At 37.7% G+C, this 22,718-nt stretch overlaps 1 protein-coding gene across 2 annotated transcripts in view; it reads right to left on the bottom strand.

Moving 5' to 3' along the window:
- Positions 1 to 22,718, bottom strand: part of LOC149837834 (protein transport protein SEC23 D-like) — a 98,297-nt gene that overhangs the window by 56,655 nt on the left and 18,924 nt on the right. For both annotated transcript variants that reach the window (XM_090006215.1, XM_090006216.1), the window contains exons 8-10: positions 1,865 to 1,946; positions 1,631 to 1,746; positions 171 to 266 (exon numbers count right to left, since the gene is read on the bottom strand). In XM_090006215.1, coding sequence (XP_089862341.1) covers positions 171 to 266; positions 1,631 to 1,746; positions 1,865 to 1,946 — 294 coding nt within the window. The remainder of the gene's footprint in view (positions 1 to 170; positions 267 to 1,630; positions 1,747 to 1,864; positions 1,947 to 22,718) is intronic.

The raw sequence follows: 22,718 nt of genomic DNA, 5'->3' as shown, positions 1-22,718 counted from the left end.
AAGAACAAAATCTTTTCTTGCCATGCAAACAATGGTATTGAAGACAATGATTGACATTGGCCAGAGGAACAAAACAGTAGAGGATTAAGTCTTCATAAAGCACCATGCAAAACAAAGAGTTATGAAGCAGTTTTCAGCAACATCAAATGCAATAGATTGGATAATTATACTTGTCAAAGGAGGATGACCCTGATTTTGGAGATTCCTCATGTGGTACCACAACTGTATATTGGAAAGCTATCTGCAGCACTGGTGGATCAGAATGTCTGCAAACACATTACAAGTCAATCTGTTAAAACGGCTGTTATGATTAGGTAAGCCACATTTTTACTTCCAAATCACAGCTCCTATAGATTTCACAAGGTCTATTTTAATAGGCATGGGTCCGAATATGGGGTACAACATGGTTACGAAGGGTATGACGAGAACATTTTTGGAAAGACAGGCAACAGGGGTGTGGCTAGTCAACATTGGATGTGTAAGATTTGGTTGGTGCTTGTTGACTAAATTAGTTGATGAGTCCTAAAAGACCCAAAAACCTATGTTACATGGACACAACAAAAAGGACACAAGACATACATTCTTGTGTAAATTTCTATTGAAAATAGCATAAGGGATACAACAAGAGCAGAGAGAGTGTCTCCATGATATAGCTAAAAACTTGAACAAAATTGTCCAAATCAATATTCACTTAAACAAAACAAAAAAGGCAAAATGGGCCAAATTCAATGTTGACCGAATCCATAAACTGGACAAATTTGGTTGATGCATGTTGACCACAACAGTACTTGTACCTGCACATGTACCCGTGTTGCATTGTGTCACCATGGGTACTCGGATCTTCCAGAAGTACATGTCACATAGCACAAGCTTTAAAGCAACAGAACTTCGAAAGCAGAGAATCTGATTATACTTTTAAATTTGATGAGAAATGCATAACTTTAAATGCATTGAATGATGAATTACAAAAGGATCTACACAACCCAAAGATATTGCACATTTAAGCAGAGTTCATTGTAAGCTATTAGAACAATTTCTGGGTGAACATAGAGCCTGAGAACAAGTGGGTGAAGAAATGAAGTATCATCAAGAAAATTTTTAAAAAGGAACAAACAGCAAGCAAGTAGACAGTTAAAAAACTTTATGATTTCTATTGTCATCAAACATACACATTGCAGAATTTCTGTAGGCAACCATAATCCCATATAATACTAAGTCTCCAAGAAATTACACACCATAATAAGATTCAGTGAACCAAACCTTTAAAGAACTCACAAATTACCATTCACTTCTCAAGTAGCATTAGATATGAGGGTAAAAGACTTCTAGGCTCTAATATATTAAAAACGCTTAACCTCTGCTTTTCTTTTTTCAGAGTCAAAAGGTTAAAACTTTTCCAGAAACATGACCAGGAAAGTGACTAGTTACCACCCCAAGATACATTAAAGGATATTGATGCATAAGGTTTGCTTAGTGGGGAAAACCCATCGTTATCAGCATGAAACCAATTCAAGCTTAATTTCTCAAAAGATCAGATAAAAAAGATTGTATGTCCATGATCCATCAATGGACAACTGTTAAATGCAGAAAGCACAATCAACTCCAAACATTTTCCTTGAATGTGATGTACCTGGGAAATCCTATTGTGTTGGCAAATTCAAGGTCATATGCATAAGTAGCATAGGAATCACAGCAAATGATGTGTTGAACATTTTCATACTGAGGATCTGGAAAAAAATGTCCATACTGCAGGGAAAGAAAAAGTTGATGCAGGCATGTCATGATTCAATAATGTGTACCAAGGTGTTGACAAATTTTTGTTGAAAGTGATATACAAAATCAAACAATCAGAAAGCACACATACCGAATGGTCAGGTCTAAAGTCAGAAGATGTCCTAATGCGCAATATGCAACCAAACGCATATGGACGGCTCAGCATACGATACCTGAGAAAGAATTAAGCTCATATTATATCAAGATTTCTGGAGCATAAAACCACATACTGGGTATATAAAGATCATTCAGAGCCAAACAAATAAAGCAACTATTTAACACATAAAACAAAAATTATCTTAAAATTAGTTTCTAGTTTCAAAAATTATCTTAAAATTAGTTTCTAGTTTCTGGAATACCTCATCCATGCATTTTCTCCATAACCCTTTGTTGTTAATAATTATAAAAAGTGTGGTTTAGGTTTAGATCAGAACTTATAAAAGAATAACCACAGCCAATTAAAACAAAAGATATGACACCAATGATTGCAATTCAACCATCTGAATTCATGTTGAAATGCGGAGTTACATCATGTTATTTATCAAATGCAACCATAACATATTAACCAACATAAGTAACAGCACTACATAGCAGAAGCACAATTGAAGGACTAAACCCATTTCGTTGTCAGTAGCAGTGTTAAATCACCATAAATTGAAGCATTATAAAAGTAAAGGGCACCAAGTTAAAGGAAGGATAATTGTCAAATTGGCACCTAAGTATTCAGAATAATTACAAAATTGCACCTGTATTTTGAAAATGTTCAAAAATGCACCTAAATTTGTTATCTATGTTACCGCAACACTGTGGTTTGGCTGTTGTACCTGCATCAACACGGGTACAGGTACCAGATGCAGTGTGGGTACACCTGGTACCCAAACATCAGGACCCCCCCCCCCCCCCGAAAACCCTCTCTCTCTCCTTTGGCTCTCGTCTTCCCCCCTCTCTCTCGATTCTCCTCTTTATCTATTCTCCTCTTTGTCTTGAGACAAAGAGAAGAATCGAGAGAGAGAGAGAGAGGGGAAAGATGAGAGCAAGAGGGGGCAGGAGAGTGAGACCAGAGAGAGCGAGAGGGGTAAATCAAGAGAGAGAGAGGGAAGACGAGAGCCAGAGGGGGGGTGGAAGAGCGTGAGACTAGGGAGAGAAAGAGAGTACCTCCTCTCCTCTTCTTCTTCGTCTCGCTGCAACAAACAGAGAGGGGGGAAGTGTAAAATTTAGGAACGCACAATCTCACGAGAACACGTACACACGATTTTAGAGTGGTTCAGTCCAAATATGACCTACGTCCACTATGGGGATGTCTCACTCTCTCTGGGTTTTACGCCCCAGAGAAGAGGTCCCTTCTCTTTTTATAGAAATCCAAAAGTGTTACACGTTTTTGGGGTTCCTTCATAATAGAGGTGACCCAATTACAATATGACACATTTTGTTTACATTCATTTGAAGTCTTCTTCTTGGATGATAAGTCATTTTCCTTCCTCGCTTCTAACTCTATGGAAAAGGAGTCCTTTTTTTCTACGGAGTCCCTGGTCTTTGGAATATGGATTATTCTCAACGTGTAGGCCCGGTTCATGGGAGCCCTCTCTGTCGTGTGGATCTGGGTGATCTGTCTTCACACGCCCCCTCAAGCCAACTATCCAAGATTGAGCTTGTCTCGAAAGTACTGAAATTTCGGTCCAGCCAAAGCTTTGGTAAGGATGTCGGATATTTGATATTTGGATCGAATAAATTGTATGTTTAAATCACCATAAGCAACATTTTCTCTAACAAAGTGGTAATCAATTTCTGTGTTTTGTTCTGGCATGAAACACTGGATTAGAAGTTACATAAGTAGCTCCCAAATTATGGCACCAATGAACTAGAGCTTGATTTGACTTGAACCCCAAATATTTTAGGAGTTGTTTAAGCCACATTAGCTCAGAGGTTGCACCAGCTATGGCTTTATATCCAGCTTCTGTATTGAATCTGTAAGATCTCGTGTTTTCAGATCTTAGTCGATTCATGAAAATTTTGAAATTTGGCTAAGTCTGGTAAGAATATCGTTTGAGGCTCGAGTTTTAGACCAAGGTCTTAGAGTTTGGGTTTTGACCCAAGTCTCATCATCAGGGTCTAGACAAGCCAATCGATGTGTGGCAAAGAGTTTTATTTTCAACCTTTAAATTCAAGCGAAATTCAAGCAAAATTCGGGTTATTTTCAGGCGAAATACGGAATTTGATATTCATGTAATATATCATTGGATGTGCCTCGAAATTCTGAGCGCAATGGTGTTTTACTTTTTCAAATCTGAGTTCCGGTTGGCCCAGAAATCACGTTTTTCTAAAATTTTAGCAGTTTGTTGAAACGGATCCGAAATTGGATCGGATTGCATCCAAGGTGTAGGATCCAAATTTTTATGGATTTGGGTCCTAGTTAGGTCCTATAAAAATCTGGAGTTAATACAAGTCTTAATCCAAATTTTTGTATGAGTATGGGTTTGGATCTTGGATCCGTGATCCGAATACGGATCCAAATCCAAGCTTAACATTTTTATGACTTTAAATTCAGCTAGGAGCTTTAAATTGGGGTTATTAGCTTATAAAAAGTCTCCTTGGTCAACATGATCAATTTTGGGAACCTTTGAATATTTTAGAATAAGTAAATTCAAAAAAATAAATTTATTAATTTAATGATTTTTATTAATTTCGGGATTTGGGTTAAGAGGGTTTAGGGTTAACCCTCTTCCCTAATTTAAAAAGGGTATAGAGGTTTCCATACCTTTTAGGATAAGAAGGTCAAAAAGTCAAACAAATGTTAATAAGTAAAGGAGTCCAAAAATCTAGAAACTCCCTAAAGTGAGAGACCCAATTCTGGAAACTCTCTAAAGAGTTTCCAGCTATTAATAAGAGAAGGAAGGGGGGGGGCAGCCCTTTCTCCCTCATTTGGCTGTAGAAAAAAAAAAAAAAGGGAAGAGAGAAACAGGGAAGGAGAGGAGAAAGAAAGGCAGAGAAGGAGAGGAGGCCATTGATCTTCAGCCCAAGCTTTTGGCAGCCTTTATTAGCACGATCGTGGTCAAGGTACGGGTACTCCTTGAAACGAGTGAGAAATAGGGTAAAGATTGGATTTTCCATGCATCTTTAGATGGAAATCCATAGAGGAACAGTGGACCGTCGATTTCCACTGTTACCCATTCATATATGCTGTATTTTTATTGTTTCAAAAAAAAAAGGGTAGTTGATAGATCCATTAAACAGTTTTTTTTTCGTAACCTGTATGCTGTTGTTTTTTACAGCATACACAGGCCCACGTTGGACCTGTGTACATGCTTTTGGACCCAGCCGACAGGGTCGGCTGGGCTGGGTGGTTTTCCCCTTTTAAAAAAAAAAAATATATATATATATATATATATATATATATATATATATATATATATATATATATATATATATGATATTACAAGTAGGCAGTTTTGCTTAAATATTTTTATGTTGTTGTTGTTAACAGCATACACAGGCCCACACTGGACCTGTGTATATGCTGTTAAGCCCAGCCAACAAGGTCGGTTGGGCTGGGCAGGGTTGTAACAGAAAAAAAAAATGTGTGAAATCTGTTTGGTTTTGGGGTTCGGCTGATTGGTTGGCTGGCTGGCAGCCAGCCGAGTGGCACTCGGCTGACTGCCAGCTGCTGGCCGAGCCGACAGGCCCAGCCAAGTGATTGGCTGGGTGCGGTGTTGGTTTTGACAGGACCGGGGCAGGCCCAGTCGACCCAGTCGATTGGGTGCTGGCTTGGAGCCTTGGGCATTGAAAAACAAAAAAAATATATATATGTATTTTTCTGTATAGGTGGGGGTTTCTTGACAGCATACACAGGCCCAACTGGGCCTGTGGATGTGCTGTCAGACCTAGCCGACAGGGTCGGCTGGGCTGGGTTTGTTCTTTTCGAATATATATATATCTATGTCACAGGGATTCGGCTAGGAGGGTGCCGCACCCGCGTCGACGCGACTCGACGCGGGTGCGGGTGCCGCACCGGGTGCGGTCAACTCGATCCTGGGTGCGTTGACCGCACCCAGGATCATTAATGTCCATTTTTAAAAAAAAAAATTTGCCCAAATGGGCTTCGAATTTTTTTTTAAAAAACTTTATGATAGTCTGTCAGCTGCCTAGCATAAAGTAAGTTTTTCAGTTTTCACGCACAGCTGCTGACAGCAGCTGTCAGCACAGCTGCAGCAGCTGCCTGACAGCTGCAAAGTTTAAAAAAAAAACCCCGCCTATTCCCCAACCCCCTTTTTAAAAAAAAACCCCGCCTATTCCCCAACCCCCTTTATATATATATATATATATATATATATATATATATATATATATATATATATATATATATATATTACTTATTACATTTTTTCCCCTGCCGCACCCCCGCACCCGGGTTTTTTGGAAGTGCCGAATCCCCGCACCCGCACCCGCGCCCGCACCCGCACCCATGTGACATAGATATATATAGAACCAACAGTTGTTTCTTTTTGTTACTGTTGGCAGGCTGGCACCCAGTCGAGTAGCACTCGGCTGGCTGCCAGCATGCTGGTAGGGTGAGCCAGCTCAGCACCCAGTTGGCTGGGAACTAAGGGAGCCAATAGCAGGGTCGTGGCAGGCCCAGCTGATCCAATCGGCTGGGTACTGACATGCGTGGTAGGTGCTGTTTACAAAAAAAAAATATTCATATATAATAAGAGCACATGGCTCCCCGTTTGTGGCATGCTTCCGGACAGCATACACAGTCCCTGTTCTGGGCCTGTGTATATGCTGTCAAACCCAGCCGACTGTCGGCTGGGTTGGGCTGTTAAATACAAAATTCTCTCATGTTGGAAATGGTATCATGTTAGTAACAGAAGTACGTTGGTGGTTGTGTGATTAGTAAAGTTTAGAATTTTAATCTTTTGATGCATGATAAACTTTGAGAATGAGTCTTGTACCTAAAATTTTGATTTCCACACATGTTAGGAGTTGAAGTGGTTCATATGTGTGTTGGAACATGCTTACACGTTATTCCATGATAAAGTTTGTTTTGAGTACTTACATATTGATGGACTTGACGTGTATTGTTGCATATACATAGATACAGGAATGCTCCTTTGTTCATCTCAATACAATTCATGGTTAGAAGCATATGTGGCAATGATTGCATAAAGATGCATGCATGCGCATTCCATGCATACGCACAGGAAAAGGGGCATAACGTGGGTTGTTCAATTTGCATATGGGAATGTCATATTTCATGTTCATTGTCAATGGATTAAATTGGTACATATATGACTGTACCTTGGAGGCATGCTGATACCACGGCATACATTATACATGGTCATGATTCTTGCATTAGTGCTTCGGTGATCAAAATGAATCATCGAGGATTTGGTAAACCCGAGCTGTGGAATTGTTTTCCCTTATTCATTTCAATGCATCGCAAAGATCATGTTTTATTTATACTTCAGTTTTATTGCACTGTTCTATATGTTTCCACAGGCCGGAGTCCTGTGATGGCTCTCGCGAGATAGAGGCGAGTTTTTATCTTTCTTTTTGCATATGATGTTGCAAAACTTAAAAAATTGATTTTTAATAAAAAGTAATAATAAAGCACAGTGTAATATACCTCTTGGGATCACCTATCTGGAGAATGGGGATCTTGGAAATCCGGTCTTGGGGAGACTGTGAGGATACAAAACTCCGTGTGCTTAATTTGGTCCCCTGAACCCGATATTGAGGTTCCTTCTCCTGGCCACGGTTTTAGGGAGAATCTGCCACTTTACCTGGGGGTGGTGTGTTTTGACACAGCTGTTGTTGTTTTTGGTACCAAGGAAGTGGCACTTGTGGGCGTAGAGTGTCCCTTGTGTCCCCGACATTAGATGTGGAGGTCTAATGTTCCGAAGGTGATTCGGCCGAGGGCTAAGTTCGAAACCCAGTAATAAAATACAAATTGTGTGCTAAGCTACCCTGGGAACCTAACTTGACATCGGGGTTTGTACCCGTTTGGTGTATCCGCGGGCAACGGTAATTAAAAAAAGAAACTTAAAGCTGTATGCATTTAATAGGGCATGCATAAGGAAACAAAAGACTTAAATGAAAGATAATAAAATGATTCATGCATTGCATAAAAGTCATGCATTTTCCTGTTATGTATTAGATCATGCATACTTTAATGATTCTCTTACTCAATACATGATGGTAAGTGTTGAATGTTTATTTCTGGTTGCATGCTGAAGTTTTAGTACATGCTACTGCTTTACTGTCTTTGCATTTTAGCATTTATGATTGTTGCATGAATAAATTCCCAAATGCTATAAACTGTCCTGTATGTATTTCTATCAATTGTTGCATGATATCTCATCTTAACTCTTTATCTCACTTGTTTCATTAAGAAGTAGTTGTGCTCAGGATTTCGGTTCTGAACCCTACTTCATTGGTTTTTCGCAGGAACAGGTGATCAGTGAAGTCGATAGTTACTGTGAGGGCGCGGGAGTCACAATGAGTTTTGACAGTCTTCTTTGTGGACAGAGTGGCTCTTTATTTTGGTTTTTCAGTCTAGTATTCTTGACATTTGCTTATTTTCATCAGTGGTTACGTTACGTTCTGTTGAGTCAAACATTTTGTTTTGAGATTAATTCTTAATTCATGAATAAAGGTATTGGTTAGTTTATGAATGTTAATTGCAAGTTCTTTTGTGGTTTATGGCTATCCAGTTGGAATTGGAACTGTGAGGACCCCGGGTCTCTGGGAAGTTTTCCGCACTGTTTAAAAAAAAAATCCGCATTTTCAAAGGGGATGAGTTGGGGTCGTTACAGAATCGTGCCACAATTTGTTGTTTAGAGGAACTCTATGACAGTAAATTGAATCAAAGATAAGTTAGATATCCACTAGTGGATTTTCGATCATCTGGACTACCTGTTCACTGCAAGCCTGAGGTTATTTGACTGTTTGATGTGGAGCCCATAATTAAGAGACCCCTTGAGATACCGCAGGATATGCTTCACATGAGTCCAATGATCCTACATGGGCTCATGCACGAATTGACAAGCTTTGTTAACAATAAAAAGCAATGTCTGGTTGGGTAAATATTGCATATTGAAGGGCCCCCACAATACTTCTGTATTGAGTAGGATTCTCAAGAAGTTCTCCAACAAATTTGGACAGCTGGACGTTTGGAGCTTCAGGTGTAACAACACTTTTACAGTCTATCATGTTTATTCTCAGTAACAAGTCTGTAATATACTTTCTCTGGGTTAGGCCACAATACTTCTGTATTGAGTAGGATTCTCCAGAAGTTCAACAAATTTGGACAGTTGGACGTTTGGAGATTCAGGTGTAACAACACTTTCATAATCTATCATGTTTATTCTCAGTAACAAGTCTGTAATATACTTTTTCAGGGTCAGGACAATATTTGACGAAATGACATTTTTGACTTGTTGATGAGAGCTTTATGTTACAATTATGTCATCTACATATATCAAGATATACATTTTTACATCATGGTCATAACGGACGAATGAACAACGATGAATCACCATCGGATTCAACAAAATTTAGTTTTTTCAAGTATACTTTTAACCTTTCAAACCATGCACGTAGAGCTTGTTTCAACCCATACAAGGCTCGATTAAGTTTGCATACATGATGGGGTTTGTGCTTGTCTTCAAATCCTAGAGGTTGTTGCATGTAGACTTCCTCTTTCAGATAGCCATGAAGAAACACATTATGCGCGTAGAACTCATGAATCTTCTAACCACAACTAACAACAATAGACAGAACAATCCTGATAAAAGTGGAGTTCATAAAAGGACTAAAGGTTTCAAAAGAATCTACACCTTCTTGTTGACTATACTCCTTGGCAACTAGTCTGGCCTTATATCTGACAATAGATCCATCAATATGACACCTAATCTTATATATTCATTTACAACCAACCAAGTTATGAGCACTTGTAGGTGGAACAAGGGTCCATGTTTGGTTTCTGTGCAGGGCATCCATTTCTTCTTTCATAGCATGTTTCCACCATGGGTCCTTAACTGCCTAGTCAAACACGTATGGTTCCTTTTCTTCTTACAATACTTCAGACAAGAGTCCTGCATGTATAGGATATTTCATAGCTGAAAATAACTGTGGTTTTAACGTTCCATCCTGAGGCCTGGTTACCATGTGATGGGTTCTAACAGGACTCTGGGATTTCCTCAGTAACTTGGTGACTTGCGCTAGGATTAAATTCATGACCAAGCACATCTTGGGACTATGTAGAAGACATGGACAGATCTGAGTCGAAGTCCACATTCTCTTGGTTTTCATGGGAGATATCCAGTTGTCGAGGAGGACAACACGATCCAAGTAGAATAACACAAGAATCTATTTTAGAATGGATGTCTAGGGATGATTGGGGCTAATTTGAGGTTTGAACCCAAGAGGCAATTTCTTTGTCTAGGATAGGTACTCTCCCTTTTGTTCCAGCACAAAAAATTTGACTCATCAAAAGCATGTCTGAAAATAAAAGTTTTTCTTGAAATTTGATCATAACAAACATAACCCTTGTAATTGGTACCATACCCAATGAACACAATTTGTTACCCAAATTTGAACTTGGGAGTCTATTAATCAAATATACAGCAATACGGAAAGCATTAACCCAAAACTTATTACCCAAAGATGCATGCACCAAGAGACTCATCTCAGTCTCACGGATATGCCTAACATGCCATTTTGTTGAGGTGTACGAGGACAAATGAGCCACCTCTTTATCCCATTTTTATTTAAAAATTTAAAGAAAGCACCACTTACAAATTCACCACTGCCATCACTATGAAAAAATTTAATTTTCTTTCCTAACTGATTCTCAAGTTTGGCTTTGAAATTTTCAAAACATGACAGTGCATCATATTTTCTAAGCAATGGAAATATCCATGAAAAATAGGAGAAATTGTCTACCAAAAGCAAGTAGTACACATCCTTCTCTGGAGGGAGAGGGAGTAAGCCCCGCAGTGTTAAATTGTGTGTGTGTATAATGTATATATATATATATATATATATATATATATATATGTGTGTGTGTGTATTTATAATGATGTAATAGGTAAATACCCATTAGGGATATTTTGGTCATTTTAGTCATTGTGATAGGTTATGCCCATTAGGGGCACACTATACTTTATTTTGTTATGTTCGTTATTTTTTGTTTTATAGGGACTATTTGGTCAAAAACCAAATATAGTTGTTGGGTTCTTTTTGGACAAGTCAACATAGAGTTGACTAGTCAATAGAGTTGTTGGAATAGCTTTATTTGAGCTACCTCTTGTGTATAAATAAGGGTGAACCCCCCTCTTGTTCTTTAATGTTTATCTTAAGCATTCATGCTCAATAATATTAATATTTTTTATATTCTTCTTTTTAGTTCTTTAATGTCTTGAATGCACTTAGTGCTTGTGTTGGGCCTTTGTGCTCTTGTTTTGACCCTTAGTTGGACTTATGTATGTGCATGTGCACTTTGTGTTTATGATCTTGTAAGCCTTTAGAGGCCATCATTTTGTATTTTTGCATATTTCATTACACAGGTCGGCATATACCACTTTCAATGGCGAGCTAGCAGAAAATTCGGTTCTTTCAAAATGAAGCTTATGGATCTTATTTATAATGCAACTGGAGCATAAATAATTATCACGACCTATGTTTATCATATGAAATCAAACCATTATGTTCAAGCCAATTTATAGTTTTAAAATTAACGTGAGCCAATCGACAATGCCAGGCATCCTTAGAAAACTTATGAGGGCTACGAGCAAAATTGGCTTCACCTACAACAACTTCATGATTCTCCTTCCTACTCTGAGTTGGTAAGGGGTACAGTCTTCCTCTACTCGATCCTCTTAGGAGAATAGTCATGTTCCTCTGATCCTTATCACAGAAATCGTCAACATTGAATTCAAAAACACAATTATTATCACAAGAAAGTCTCGCAATTGACAACATTTTTTTTCTTTATGGATGGAACATGTAGAACATCTAGAAGCTCAAACTGATTACCATGAGAAGGTAAAGAAATATTACATATGCTTGATATTGGGAGATTCACACCATTACCTACCACAACTTCATCATGCACTTGACATTGCGACTTACTTCCCATAGATTGATCATTAGAAGTCATATGGTGAGTAGTTCCTGTATCCGAGCACCAAGAAGAATCATGCATACTATTATGAGTCATGGCTACAAAAGCTTTTGGGATATCATAACATGTGTGAGCCGTGTGATTCTTACGGCCATAGAACTGACATGTAACTTGGCCATCCCTGGGACCCACATCACGTTGAGGAGTTTTGGCTTGACCCTGATTATTTTGATAATTTTGAGAGGAGTTAAAATGACCAACCTCTCTTCCATGACCACGACCACTTTGAGTAAAGAAAGTGGTCATAGACGTTTCAACTTGTTGGGGAGGTTTAGGATTCAACATCTGCAATTTCTTCTCTTGATTCAACAAGATACCAAAAGTTTCACTGAAACTGGGGATCTTATTTAAAGAGGATGGTGTAGCAGTAGTAATAAAGCTCTCATATTCTCGAGACAGGCCATTCAAAGTGTATTGAACCAAATCAACATTAGAAACTGGTTCTTCAATGGTACAAAGGGAGTCGGCAAAGAACTTGACATAATTTAATATTCTCTTATCCTCAACATTTTGGAGGTCACGTTTTAGCTGGAGAATCCTGAGACTGGAGTGTGATGCATAGGATTTTTCCAAAGCAATCCCCGTGTCCCAGGGAGTAGGAATACGAATAATTTGCCCAAGAACAACTTCAGTAATGGTAGCTTTGATCCAACTCAATACGAGTTGATCTGCCTATTTTGAAGTAACAAATTCAAGATTGATTTTGAGTTGCTCACCTTTTGTAACATATTGGCAAGAAAGGAACGATCCATCCACATACTTGATGAGATCATGACTGTACATCACTGATTTTATTTGTGAACGCCATAACAAATAGTTGTCTCTGTCCAATTTGATGGACACTAGAGAAGAGAACGCATTCTATTGAATAGCAGGGTTGGTTACCAGAGAGGACGAACTTGATGTCATCTCTTATGGGAAACGAGGTGCGCCTGATGATAATATTGACTCGAAGGAGCTAACAGGCTCTGATACCGTGTAAAATTTAGAAAACAAGAACACACACAAACACGTACACGCGATTTTAGAGTGGTTTGGTCCAAATATGACCTACGTCTACTATAGGGCTCTCTCACTCTCTGGGTTTCACGCCTAAGAGGGGAGGTCCCTTCTCCTTTTATAGAAAGTCAAAAGTGTTATACATTTTTGGGGTTCCTTCATATATGAGGTGACCCAATTACAATGAATTCTTTTGTTTACATTCATTTGAAGTTTTCTTCTTGGATGATGAGTCATTTTCCTTCATGGCTTCTGACTCTTTATGGGAAATGAGTCATTGTTCTCTATGGAGACCCTTATCTTTGGAATCTCTGGAATATGAATCCTTCTCAATGTATGAGCCCTGCTGATGGGAGTCATTTCTGTTGTGTGGATTTGGGTTTGGACCTGGATCTATCTTCACAGAAGGGCCACACCCTTCCCCTTTTTATAACTTGGTTAAACCAAGTTGGTTTTGTTGACCAGATTTGGACAAATCCAAACTAGGCCAACGAAATTAAAAAAATGACCTTTAAAAACAACTCTCTCTCTCTCTCTCTCTCTCTCTCTCTCTCTCTCTCTCTCTCTCTCTCTCTCTCTCTCTATATATATATATATATATATATATATATATATATTGTAAAAGTCTCTATAAAAAGATACTTCGTGTATAAACACAAAGCTTGAAACACAAAGAGTACATGAAGGCACAAAGGAGAACACTCACAAGTACACAAAAGCACGGATACACATGCACAAAGGCATGAAAAAATTTAATCTTCAATATATGAAATCCCAAAAGGGGCTTTACAAAAGCATGAGAAAAGCTCAAGGGGGTCACCCCTATTTATACTACAATGGAGCAATGGGGGGGGGGGGGGGCTCCAATACATATGTTGAAGCCCCTCCAACGGTTAGAAAAGTAACCGTTGGAGGGTGCTCCAACCTATGTGTTGGAGGCCCCCCCCGTGACATCTCATTAAATGAGAAGAAAAGGACAAAAAATAAAAAAAAGGAGAAATAAAAAAACAAATACAACATATTCTCAAATGAGAATATGCGTAAAACATGTGAATTTACATAAATACCCTTATCGGGTTTGAGATATATATTTTTATATATATATGAATATATATATATAAAAGAGAATATTTTAACACCCCCCCTCAAACTTAGGGTGACACAACCGAAAGTTTGTCAAGAAGGAAGTTAAATCTTAGAGAGCACAGCGCCTTGGTGAAGAAATCTGTCAGTTGATATTCTGATGTAACATAAGGAAGGTCAATGGTTCTTCTTAAATATTCTTCACGAACGTAGTGGCAGTCCATCTCGATATGCTTCATGTGCTCATGAAATGTGTGATTTTTGACAATATAGATTGCACTTTTATTATCACAACATAATTTTGTGGGCCCTTGAACTTGAATATTCATATCTTCCAACAAGTTGTGAATCCAAACAATCTTCATGGTTGTAGATGACATGGCTCTATACTCAGCTTCGGTGGATTAAAGCGATACTTTTTGTTGTTTCTTGCATCTCCAAGAAATTAATGATTCACCTAAAAAAATACAAAAACCAATGGTGGAGTTACGGTTATTTGGGTCACCTCCCCAATCAGAGTTAGTATAAGCAATTAAATTTAATTCAGAAGAAGAAGATAGAAATACTCCATTGTTTATTGTACCCTTTATGTATCCGATGATGCGAAGAATGGCGCTCATATAGACTGAAGTAGGTGCATGTTGAAATTGACTGGCAACATGTACTGCATGAGAAATGTCAGACCTAGTAATGCTGAGATACGTTAGGGATCCGACCAATTGTCTGTAAGGTGTGGGATCTTTTAGAAAAATGTCGTCATCAATTTTCATCTTTAAACCTACTATTTCAGGAGTTTCACAGACCTTGTCATCTGTGATTCCTGATCTGTCAAGAATCTCACAAGCAAGTTTAGTTTGAGACAAAAAGTAACCTCGGTGAGAATAAGCAACCTCAATTGTCAAAAAATATGTCAAAAAACCTAAGTCTGACATCTCAATTTTTGAATTCAAGATAGATTTAATACTTTTGATTCCTTTAGTATCATCTTCTATTATCAACATGTCATCAACATATAGCAGTAATATAACAATTCCTGCATCAGATTTCTTAACAAACAATGCAGTGTTAGTATAACATGAAGAAAATCCATTTTCAGTCATTACATTGTTAAACCTATTGTGCCAAGCTTTGGGAGCTTGTTTTAGGTCATAAAGAGCTTTACGAAGACGAAGAACTTTATTTTTAGGAATTTTCATACCAGGTGGAGCATCCATGTATACTTCTTCGTTAAGGTCACCATTTAAAAAGGCATTTTTGACATCCATTTGAAAAATATTTCATTTTCTAATAGAAGCAATGGTGATGAGACATCTGACAGTAACCATACGAGCTACTGAAGCAAATGTCTCTTCATAGTCAATCCCGTATTCTTTACTATACCCTTTAGCTACTAGGCGAGCTCTATACCTCTCAAGAGATCCATCGCTTTTGGTTTTGACTTTGAACACCCATCGGCATCCTATAGTTTTCTTACCACTAGGGAGCGTTTGAAATTCCCAAGTGTTGGCTTTTCTAAGTGCTTTGAGTTCACTGTCCATGGTTTATCTCCATTCAATACATTGTTTGGCATCTTCAAAATTATTTGGTTCAAAATATGAGTGAATGGCACTTAAGCAAGCCAGATATTTGGGGGAGAATGAATCAAAGAATACGAATCTAGAGGGAGTTCTTCTAGTTCTTTCGGTTCTTCTAGGATTTGAATCACGTGTGGAGATAGATTCGTTAAGTTCATTATATTGCTCAACAGCACATTTCTAAAGGTGCTTCTATCTCTACGTGAATAGGTGATAGGATCTCTAGTTATATTTTCTTTTTGAGAGGTAGTAGGGTTAGAATTATTGTTGACTTCAACCACTTCATTATCACTGTTATATGTTGATTCATCATCACTAGAGATATCATCATCCTTAGATAATAGATCAAAAAGAAAGGAATAGTCAGTATTTTCTAAATGAGATTAATTCTTTTCAAAACCACTATCATTTTTCAAAAACATTACATTCTTTGAGACATATAACTTATCATTCCTAGTATCATAACATCGAAATCATTTTTGTGTTTCGGAATAGCCAAGAAAAGCACAAGGGATGGTTTTTGGTGAGAGTTTATCATTTTTATCTGTAAGGACAAAGCACTTATAATCAAAAACTCTTAACCTATTGTAATCGGGTTCTTTTCATATAGAGTCTCAAACAGAGAGATTTTATCTAAATTTTTGGATGAAAGATGATTAATAAGATAAACAGAAGCAAGAGCCGCCTCGGCCCCAAAAAAATTTGGAAAACTTTGGGAAATAAGAAAGGTTCTAGTGGTTTCAATGATATGCCTATGTTTCCTTTTGGCCAAACCATTTTGTTGTGGCGTTTTAGGACAAGATCTTTGATGGACTATACCATAGTCTTCAAGATATTTCTTAAACTCATTAGAGAGGTACTCACCTCCGAAATCGATCCTAAATATTTTTAAATTACTATTAAATTGATTTTTGATCATTATATGATATGATTTAAAACATGAAAAGACTTCATGCTTATGTTTGAGAAAATATATCCAACAATACCGTGAAAATCATCCACAAAAATCACATAATAAGCAAAACCTCCCTTGGATATGACGGGTGCCGGTCCCCAAACATCCGAATGAATAATTTCAAAAGGTTTAGTGGAAAACATAGATCTTTGTTCAAAATGCATACTTCTCATTTTTCTAAGAATGCAATCATTACAAGATAAAGTACTTTTACAAAGATTTTTAACAAAATGCAAATAGGACAACTTGGTAATGTTGGGATGACCAAGTCTTTTGTGTCAAACATTTATGTCTTTATGTTGAGCCACATTACAAGAGATGGTTTTAGAAATTTGAAGAGAGTACACATAGTACAAGTCTTCCTTCCTAGAGCCTTCCCCAATCAACCTTCCGGACCAGTGATCCTGTATTAAACATTTATTAGATGAGAATTAAATGTCACACCCGAGCTCCGAGAGTTGAGAGACAGAAAGTAAATTTAAATTCAATTTTGGTATAAATCTAATTTTAGGAATAAAAAAGTTTTAGGTTTCAAAATTTTCAATTTCCTTAATTTAAAGAGAAGTGCCATCCGCGGTTGAAACAAAAGATGGTGACGAACTTTTAGAATATTCGGAAAGAGAAAAAATGTTTGGGGTCATATGAAATGATGCACCCGAATCTAAAAGCCAAGATGTTTTACCTGGAGGGGAAGGAGTGGACACGGCGGCACCGGAAATAGCTCCCTTAAGAAGAGGTTGAAGAGCTTTCATAATTTGATTTAAAGAGAGCTTCATTTGTCAATTCCTCTCTTTATGGTTGAGATGTGGTTGTCATTGCTAGTAATTTCTTCCAATTGGGACAAACCGGTTTGATATGACCCAGTTCTTTGCAAAAGTGACACAATTTTGCTATAGTCCCTTCTTCCGCCTTCACCACCATTGGATCCTTGATTTTGGTTTTTGAAGTGAGGAGGTTTATATGTCCTCAAGTTGTTACCGGGCCTAGAAACGGCATTTGCACCATCACACTCCTCTTGATTTGTGGGCATTATAAGAACACTTGGATTTTGCTTGCTAATGCCCATACGAGTTTCCTCTCCATTTAATTTAGTAATGACATCTTCAAGAGAAGAAGAAGTGAAGGAGTATAGGAGAGAAGATCTTATTTGCTCAAACTCGGGCCTTAGCCCATTCAAAAAATTAAAAAAACGATCTTCTTCTAGTTGTTTATTTTGAACCTCTATGGCTTCTCCACTCCACTTGGGTTGGAGCATAGCAAGCTCATCCCAAATAGAGGAGAGTTCGGCAAAGTACTCTCTTATAGTCATCTCCCCTTGAAGAAAGGTTAGCGCCCTCTTTTGGAGATAATACTTGTGGGACAAATCCCTAGAAGTGTACATCTTCTCAAGGTACTTCCACGCTTGAGAAGCTTTTTAAACTTTATAATGTTGGCATTGATTCTTGTCTCAACGGAGGAAAAGATCCATGACAAGATCTTGAAGTTCTTCATTTCTCACTCATGTTTTCTACTATACTCCTTAAGAGTCTTAGTTCTTTCATCTCCCTCAAGAATTTTGATTTTTCCTTCATTAATCAAAGTAATTTTAGGCTTCGGTTCGGAATCGAGCCTTGCACGTAACCCCAAAGCCCTTTTCCTTTAATGTGAGCTTCCATATTTTCGGCCCACACGTGATAATTGGAGTCATTTAGCTTGAAACCAAGAGAAAAATGGAAATTTCTTTCACTCATTAGAGAGGTAAGATGAGAGAAAAGAATGTGTACCACAAGAAGATTTTAAATCTTACTTGTAGTAATCTTCTAAAATATTGGATGAAAAAGATTCTTCACACCAATCACCAGAAAATTGAAGGCACGCTTTTCGAGGCACTCGATATTGTGAAGAACCGCACCAATTTCTTTCTCCAAGCGACCTTGCTTTGATACCATGTAAAAGTCTCTATAAAAAGAGACTTTGTGTATAAACACAAAGAGTGCACAAAGGCACAAAGGAGAACACTCACAAGTGCACAAAAGCACGGATACACATGCACAAAGGCATGAAAAAATATAATCTTCAATATATGAAATCCCAAAAGGAGAAGGGTTGCGGTAGGCCTGTGACAGCCAGCATAAAAACTTAGTCATACCCTATGAATATGAACCAATATGAGAATTTCGTTGAGGCGTTCCCTACTGAGCGACGCGTTGTACTCTATAGGCCCAGAGGCAGTGATAAATGGGCAAGGGTTGCTAGGTCATCGCCCGGAAGCGACGCGTCACACCGGCGCCCGGGTGTGGTGTCAAATAGGCAAGGGTTCCCTCACTTTGTTGGACGGGTGGGGGTAAAGAAGTTAGTCCAAGACCATAAACTTAGGTTAGCCTCTTGGAACATAGGGTCTTTAACTGGTAAGTTGGTAGAGTTAGTAGATGTTATGTGTAGGAGAAAGATTGATATTTTATGTCTACAAGAGACCATATGGGTAGGTGAGAAAGCAAAAGTGATAGAACCTTGGGGATATAAGATTTGGTATACAGAAATAAATAGGAATGGAGTAGGGATTGTTATGAGTCGTGAGTTTATAGATAATGTAGTTGAGGTCCGTAGGAAGGGTGATAGGATTTTACTTATTAAATTAGTATTAGGTACAGATATTATTAATATTATTAGTGTTTATGCTCCTCAAGTAGGTTTAGATGATTCCATTAAGCGTCAATTTTGGGAAGATTTAGATGGAGTAGTACAAGGGATATCTTATGGAGAAAGGCTTTTTATCGACGGTGACCTTGATGGGCATGTAGGCATTAGTAGGGATGGTTTTGAGAGTATCCATGGAGGCTATGGTATAGGAGAAAGAAACGAAAGTGGAGAAAGGATTTTAGATTTTGGTTTGTCCTATGATATGATCTTAGCAAACACTTGGTTTAGGAAGAGAGAGTCTCACTTAGTAACATTTAAAAGTGGGGTTAATACGAGTCTGATAGATTTTTTCCTACTTAGAAAGAGAGATAGGGGTTGTTGCATCGATTGTAAGGTTATACCGGGAGAAAGTGTAGCTACACAACATAGAGTCTTAATTTTAGATCTTAGAATTAGACAATGCCGCAAAAGGGATAGACATAGGATAGATCCTAGAATTAAGTGGTGGGCACTGAAAGGAGCTAAACAAGGAATGTTTGTAGAGCAAGTAGTTAAGGAAGCTGATTGGTGTCTCGAGGAGGATTCAGAATCAATGTGGAATAAGATAGCGGGTGGCATGAGAAAGTTGGCTAAGGAGGTATTGGGTGAGTCTAAAGGCGGTGCACCGCTAGGTAAGGATACATCGTGGTGGAACGAGGATGTCAAATTAGCTATTAAGGTTAAAAGAGAGTGTTATAGAAATCTAAGTAAGAGTCGTGATACGGAGAATTTAGAGAAGTATATGATAGCAAAGAAGGAAGCTAAAAAAGTAGTTCGGAACGAGAGGGATAAGGTATATAAGGAGGTTTATGACAAGTTGGATACCAAAGAAGGCGAGAAGAATATTTATAGGCTTGCAAAGATGAGAGATAGGAAATCGAGGGATCTGGGTATGGTTAGATGTATCAAAGATGAAACACAAAGGGTTTTAGTCAAAGATGAGGAGATTAAGGAGAGATGGAAAAATTATTTTGATAAGCTATTTAATGAAAGTCATGCTCAGGATCTTGGAGACTTCTCTATTCCTTTTCATGAGATGAATCGTGACTTCATGCGCAAGATTCAAAAGAAAGAAATTGCAGAGGCTTTGAAGAAAATGAAATCAAGAAGGGCAGTTGGCCCAGATGGTATTCCTATCGAGGCTTGGAAATGCTTGGGAGAGAAAGGTTTAAAATGGTTGACAAATCTTTTTAACAAGATTTGGCGGACAAATAAAATGCCTAATGAGTGGAGGAAGAGTACTTTGGTGCCTCTATATAAAAATAAGGGTGATATACAAGATTGCACAAACTATCGTGGTCTAAAAATCATGAGTCATACTATGAAACTTTGGGAGAGGGTGATTGAGTCTAGGTTGAGGAAGGTTGTCATGATATCGGAGAATCAATTTGGTTTTATGCCTGTAAGATCAACTATGGAAGCTATACATCTTCTTAGACAACTTATCGAGAGAAATAGAGAGAGGAATAAAGATTTGCATATGGTTTTTATTGATTTAGAGAAGGCATACGATAGAGTACCTAGGGACGTTCTCTGGTGGACAATGATGAAGAAAGGTGTTTCTCTCAAGTACATTAAAATAATTAAAGATATGTATGAAGGAGTAGTAACCAATGTCTGCACTTGTGGAGGGGTGACAACCAATTTTCCTATAACGGTTGGGTTACATCAAGGATCTGCTTTAAGCCCTTTCCTATTTGCTATAGTGATGGATGAGCTTACGAGATCAATTCAAGAAAATGTGTCGTGGTGTATGTTGTTTGCTGATGATATTGTTTTGATTGATGAGTCTAGAGCTAGGGTTAATGCTAAGTTAGAATTATGGAGACAGACATTGGAAGCAAGAGGTTTTAAGTTGAGTAAGAGTAAGACAGAATACATGGAATGTCGGTTTAGTAAGCAACGAAGTAATGATGAGAGTGTAGTGAAGCTTGGTGAGCAAGAAATACCGGTGGATGATTGTTTCAAATATTTGGGATCTATCATTCAAAAGTATGGAGAAATTGATGGAGATGTAAATCATAGGATAAAGGTTGGGTGGATGAAATGGAAAAGTGCAACTGGAGTGTTGTGCGATCGTAGAATGCCATTGCGGTTGAAGGGAAAGTTTTATAGGACGACTATTAGTCCTGCTTTACTATATGGTACAGAATGTTGGGCTGCCAAGAGACATCATATTCAAAAAATGAGTGTAGCTGAGATGCGTATGCTGAGATGGATGTGTGGAAATACAATAAAAGATAAGATTCGAAACGAGGAGATACGTAAGAAGGTAGGCGTTGCACCCATTGAAAATAAGATGAGAGAGAATCGTTTACGGTGATTTGGACATATTCGGCGAAGGCCTAATGATGCTCCAGTTAGAAGGATGGAGAAATGGGAAAATATATTAGTTAAAAGAGGTTGGGGTAGGCCTAGGAAGACATGGATGGAGGTGATAGGAAAGGATATGAATGCTTTGAACCTCACCAAGGACATGGCATTGGATAGAAATGATTGGAGGAGAAGGATTCATATGGAAGACCCATAATGATTTTCTTTTTTGGTTCATATCGCCGACCCCAATTATTTTGGGATGAAGGCGTAGTTGTTGTTGTTGTTGTATATGAAATCCCAAAAGGGGCTTTACAAAAGCATGAGAAAAGCTCAAGGGGGTCACCCCTATTTATACTACAATGGAGCAATGGGGGGGCTCCAATACATATGTTGGAGCCTCTTCAACGGTTAGAAAAGTAACCCTTGGAGGGTGCTCCAACCTATGTGTTGGAGGCCCCCCCATGTGACATCTCATTAAATTAGAAGAAAAGGATAAAAAATAAAAAAAGGAGAAATACAAAAAGTAAATAAAAAAACAAATACAACATATTCTCAAATGAGAATATGTGTAAAACATGTGAATTTACATAAATACCCTTATCGGGTTTGAGATGTATATTTATATATGTGTATATATATATATATATTATATATTATATATTATATATTATATATTATATATTATATATTATATATTATATATATGTATATGTATCTTTCTATATATATATATATATAAAAGAGACACAATATTTTAACATATATATATAGTCACTAAGAATATGAGAACTGGAAATATGAAAACTAATGTGTGAACCACGATTTTCATGGTTTTTTATTCTTTTCTCTTGAATCTAACGGTACCAATGTGATCTACATGATTGGTTTTATAAGAACCCGTTCTTGAATCATCCGATTTTGATGTATAAAAAAAATTTTGTAAGGCTTTAAAATCAATGACTCATAATCTTCATAAATATTCAAGCATTCAAAAATCACATTTTTTTTATCAAAAATACTCCATCCAATGGCTGATTCCTAGCAAATTCACCATGCCAAGCACATCCAAATGGTTGGATTTGCAAAATAAGTGTTAAAAAGGCCGATATTTCTAGTTCTCATACTCTAGTGACTATATAAATATATACTTGTGTCCCCGTACCCTCATTTTTTGAAA

Source organism: Nuphar pumila, chromosome 5 (genome assembly GCF_984573655.1).
Source record: "Nuphar pumila chromosome 5, dmNupPumi1.hap1.1, whole genome shotgun sequence".
NCBI classification, from domain to species: domain Eukaryota; kingdom Viridiplantae; phylum Streptophyta; class Magnoliopsida; order Nymphaeales; family Nymphaeaceae; genus Nuphar; species Nuphar pumila.
The sequence above is the reverse complement of the archived record's forward strand: the minus strand, read 5'-3'. Positions and strand labels throughout refer to the sequence as shown.